Below are 4,728 nucleotides of genomic sequence, written 5' to 3'. Positions count from 1 at the left end.
ATTCAACTGTTCCTCCTCTGCCTTGCGTCCTGCGTTTGGGTCCTCCAACCTGCCTCCACCCCAACCACCGTAACAGTGAGGGCCTAATGTGGACACTTTTTGCTAACATGCTGATAATTATGTGACGTTTACCATGCAAAGGATTTTCTTTCCATAATGAGAGTTTAAACACCTCTGCTCTGAATGTCATACATGTCCTGTCTCAGATTTGGTTAGCTTTGAAAGTTTCTGGCACCAACCTTTTCTCACCAACTGGGAAAGACTTGCAGAGAGACTAATTCCTCTGATGTTCTTTAAAGATTCACTTACATGTGACACATTTTTATTTAATAAGATTGTGTCTGTTTTTTAAAAATAGTTTTGTCTTGTGTACAGTATATGTAATATGAGATGTCAGCTTTGTCTGGCATAAAGTAAAGAATGTAAAGAGAGGTCAAAATGACTGAACTAATCAACTGTTGTATGTAGACATGGAGGACCTTAAGGACTTCCTTAAGTCAAGGAATGTTGCAGAAGAAGATATAAACCGAATGAAAATGGACAAGGTAATGAATGATATAACTACCCTTGAAAATGATCTTTCAAATTAATAACTTATTCACTCTCTATTGAATATATTTCCGATATACTGTAGCCTAAACATTTTTCAGATTAATGTTGTCTGCACCCATTTGAGTTTTACTCAGTTAAAAGAAATGTAAGTAATTTTGGGTTTTAATTTCTAATTGCAGATTGACCAAGCTGTCTTTTGTATTATGACAGATGAAGAAAGGGCAAAATATATCTCTTCATATGGCAACCGCTTGGCTGTTCTTTCATTTTGTAGACAGAGGGAAGGAAAAACTGACCAAGAAGCAGTTTTAGATTGCCACAAGACGGATGAAAAAGGCAGGGTCTCTTGGAGAACCAAGTCGAACTTCCGCTGTGCAGAATGTTGGCGTAATGGCAAGACATAAAAATTCTAATGCTAAAAAGCACACGGAGGATAGAGGTTGGATGGCTGCATTTCCAAAATGATTTTCATCAAGTGAGGTCCAAGAATGGAGGAGGAACTAGGCATCTGACACTGGACAAAAACACTACAGTTGCACGGATCATGGACACTGCGAAGGATCTGTTTTTTCCTGAAGGCCAGTCACCAAAGGGATCCGCCAATGACTTTACATTTGACAAGTGTGACTTCAAGAAACAGACCGTATCAATGGCTGCTACACTTGTTGATCTGTATGAACAATCTAAAGTTAAAATGTTGAGGCTTTACCTTTGCACAACAGATTATGTGCATTCTAGTCTCGGATTCCTCAGATGACAGCGAGATCTACGAAAAGGTAATATGTAGAGCAGAAAAAATTTACATTTACTGATGCCAGCTTTTTGAATGTGTAGCTGATTTTCATAAATTACAATGACTATTTGACAAAACAAGTATTTTTTTAATTCAGCTTAAGCTCTTAAAATTCTCAAGGACATTTCTTACTTTTTATAGATAATATGATAATGCACACATTTTAGGGGACTTCAACTTTGAAATTTAAAAAACATGACTACAGTATAAAGTCGCTTCAGTTTTCCACACTTTATTGTGTTATACAGTAGATTAATTAAAAATGTTATAAATATTATTTGATTTTGAATTGATTCACAAACATGTCATTATGGGTTATTGAGTGTAGATTGATGGGGGGGAAATGCTTGTCAAGCAACTGTGTATTTGTTTCTTTAAAACTCATCTCGCTGTGTATTTTTTGTTACTACCTATGTTTTTTTTAAATAGCATCCCAAAAAACTCAGACGGCCTGATCAACAGAACCAACTTTGGATTCCCACACTGCCACCCCAAGCAGCAGAACACTCAAGTCCAGTGCAACACTCGATCAGACGATGTGGCATCGTTGAGTCCAGTTCAGCACGTCACACCAGGTGCAACACAGCTCCAGGGTCCAGTGTACTACATCAGTGGAGATGATGTGCAGTTCTTAGGTCTAGTTCTTCATTCCACGCCAGATACAGCAGAGCATGGAGGCACAGTGAATCACTCCATGCCAGATGATGACACTGAATACTTCAACGTGATGCAGGAACTCCCAGTTACTATGACAAACTTCAACAGAGATTTGGCTGAACCCGAGGACTCAGATGTGGTCCATATTGGACCACAGTCTGAAGATGGTGTTGATGACCTTCCTACAACTCTTCCATGGACAGAAGACCATTCTGATGAGACTGGTGCACAACCCTCAGAAGTAAGTGTGGTAATACATATTTAAAGTCTAACCTTATTGGTAGCTTCATATAGGTTCATTTTTTTGTATTGTTTTCATACCCATTTTATATTCATGTAATATTTCCGCAAAGCCACCAAATAAGCTCTCATGTTATGTCCGTATTCATATTTCTTTGCTGGACTTTGACATGACATATCTTGATATACATAGATCCAAACATTGACACAATGAATGTTTGTACATTTGACATTGGTATAATCCTGCAGTATTCAAAAACAAACACATTAAAACTGTCCCTGACAAGTATTGGTCAAGATATCATGGTCTTGTTGTTCAGCACCATAAACGTTTGCCTGCCATCAATCCACAGTATTTCACAATGAAATCATGCCAGCAGTGATAGAATGGTGGTTGAGCTTAAACTTAGGGGGTGCCTAGATAGGTGCATGTAACTGACGTGTGTTGTAACACACCCTACCACATGTGTAGTGAAATGAACTGTCCAAACTACTCGCCACACTGCCTCTTTAATATGGTCAATACAGGAGTCCATCACGACAGTCTTTACATTTCACCATAAAGCCACCAATACTTAAAAGTAATGTCTTTCCTTGCGTGGTGGTCAAAAGCTGTTTATCCCTTCTGCCTGGAAACACCTGAAACCTGACATATATGCTCTAAGGCAACAACACAAAGCTGAAACCATGTGTAAGTACTGGTGAAGTACATTACATTGACCAGAAAAGGCCACATTCAGATAGTTATGTCTACTTTTAAATGATTTTTTAATATACTGCGGTCCCAATTATATTTAAGCCTAAATATGTAAAGTGTTTCGATTAAATTTGTTTTGTATGTTTTAATGTTGAAGGTACCGGAAATGACATTGCCGTTGGTCAGCGAGCCTTCAACTGCTGAAGCCATTTCTCTCCCACCCTCTTCACTTGAGAGACCACAACATCCCAAAGAGACAAGATATGCACACGTTCGCCGAGTTATGATTGTGGAAGATCTTATGAATGTTTTCATGGACACAAAAGTGATGAATATGGATTTAAAGATGGAGTTCAAAAATGAGATGGCTGTTGACAGCAGTGGGGTTTCAAGAGAGGTATACACTACTTTCTGGGAGCAATTCCTAGAACAATGTGAAGGGGAAGAGGAGCGAGTGCCAAGACTCAGACCTGACTTTTCAGAAGCCCAGTGGCAAGCACTCGGAAGGATTTGGGCAAAGGGACTTATGGACCATGGTGTGATTCCTGTGAGACTGTCAAAGGCTTTTATTTTGGCCTGTATCCTTGGTGTTGATTCAGTAGATAATGCAGAGCTGATGTCATCTTTCTCTAATTACTTATCTGATGAGCCACTTACTGTTGAAAAGGCACTTCAGGGCACACTTGAGGAGAGTGAAAAAGAGGATTTGCTTGATTTGTTCTCACGAATGGGTTCACATTGCCTCCCATCTGAGCAAAACACAAAGGTAGCCATTGAAACTATGGCCCATAAAGCTATGGTGCAAGAACCCAAATACAAAATAGACTGCTTTTCAAGCAGCCTGGCAGATGTGCAGTTGAACCTACCTCATACAGGTGTGAACCAACAGAGAAAAATCAGATAATCCCCTCTTCTTTACAGACAGAGATTTATAGAGTTTCAGCTGTCTGCTTATTCATATGTGTTTGCTGGACCATGACAGATATGTCTTCATATACAGAGACCCAAAGATTGACACAATGAATGTTTTAGAAATTCTCATTGTGGAATGGTTAAAATGCAGCAGTATTTAAATGCAAACACATTGTACACTGTTGCAACCACTTTTTGATATGTTCATGTCTCTGCTATTTGTGTTCAGGAAGTCAGTTCTTAAAAAGACAAATTTCTGGTCACCTGAAAAATTATTGTTACACTTGCAGCAGTGTTACAGTTTATACTGGCTGCCACTGTACATTTTGTTCCCGGATTTGATGTCAGATGTGTGCCACAATATAAAGGCTCAGTTCATTATTGAGTCAAACTGATGTCACAAGAGTAAATCCAATATATGCAGAATATACACACAATAAATTGAAGTTGAACTTATGAAATGCTTGTTTTTGTATTCATTCATATTTACAATTCACCAAAAATTAGCTGTTCATTATTCTTTGATATTGATATAACAGTAGGGGCCTCATCGGGGACAGTGGTTTGGTCAGACAACAGTTTAAATCCTTCACTTAAAAAACTAATGCATTTACACTATGAAAGTGAAAAACATATTGAAACCCTGAGTAGAACCATGACTTGGTTGTTTGGTTAGGATGGCCTAAAAGGTAACCATTTCTTTACATTTAGCTGCACTAACAGTAATCTGAAGTTTGTGAAGACAACAGTCCCACATGAAGCTTAGACATGCAGGCAAGACATGCATTGTAAGGACATGCAGAGGAGTATACAATAGCATTACTTGCAACACCATTTTTTTATGCTTAATAAATAAATAATGTATTCTAGATTAGTA

General features: G+C 38.3%; 1 protein-coding gene across 1 annotated transcript; it reads left to right on the top strand.

Annotated features, from left to right (window-relative positions):
- Window positions 1-1,282: 1,282 nt before the first annotated feature.
- On the top strand, window positions 1,283-4,095 carry LOC123957573. Its single transcript, XM_046030468.1, has 4 exons — window positions 1,283-1,328; window positions 1,775-2,243; window positions 3,097-3,336; window positions 4,081-4,095. The coding sequence occupies exons 1-4, from the start codon at window positions 1,306-1,308 to the stop codon at window positions 4,093-4,095; spliced, it is 747 nt and encodes a 248-aa protein (XP_045886424.1). The 5' UTR covers window positions 1,283-1,305.
- The last annotated feature ends 633 nt before the right edge of the window (window positions 4,096-4,728 follow it).

This window comes from Micropterus dolomieu, linkage group LG02 (assembly GCF_021292245.1).
Source record: "Micropterus dolomieu isolate WLL.071019.BEF.003 ecotype Adirondacks linkage group LG02, ASM2129224v1, whole genome shotgun sequence".
NCBI lineage: Eukaryota > Metazoa > Chordata > Actinopteri > Centrarchiformes > Centrarchidae > Micropterus > Micropterus dolomieu.
Note: the sequence above shows the minus strand (reverse complement) of the source record. Positions and strands in the feature narration are given on the sequence as shown.

Bases quoted from the DNA above. Each gene is read 5' to 3' on its own strand.
- LOC123957573 (XM_046030468.1), top strand. From the start codon at position 1,306: ATGACAGCGAGATCTACGAAAAG. The intron at 1,329-1,774 runs GTAATATGTAGA...TTTTTTAAATAG, and splicing joins ACAGCGAGATCTACGAAAAG to CATCCCAAAAAACTCAGACG. The intron at 2,244-3,096 runs GTAAGTGTGGTA...TTAATGTTGAAG, and splicing joins CTGGTGCACAACCCTCAGAA to GTACCGGAAATGACATTGCC.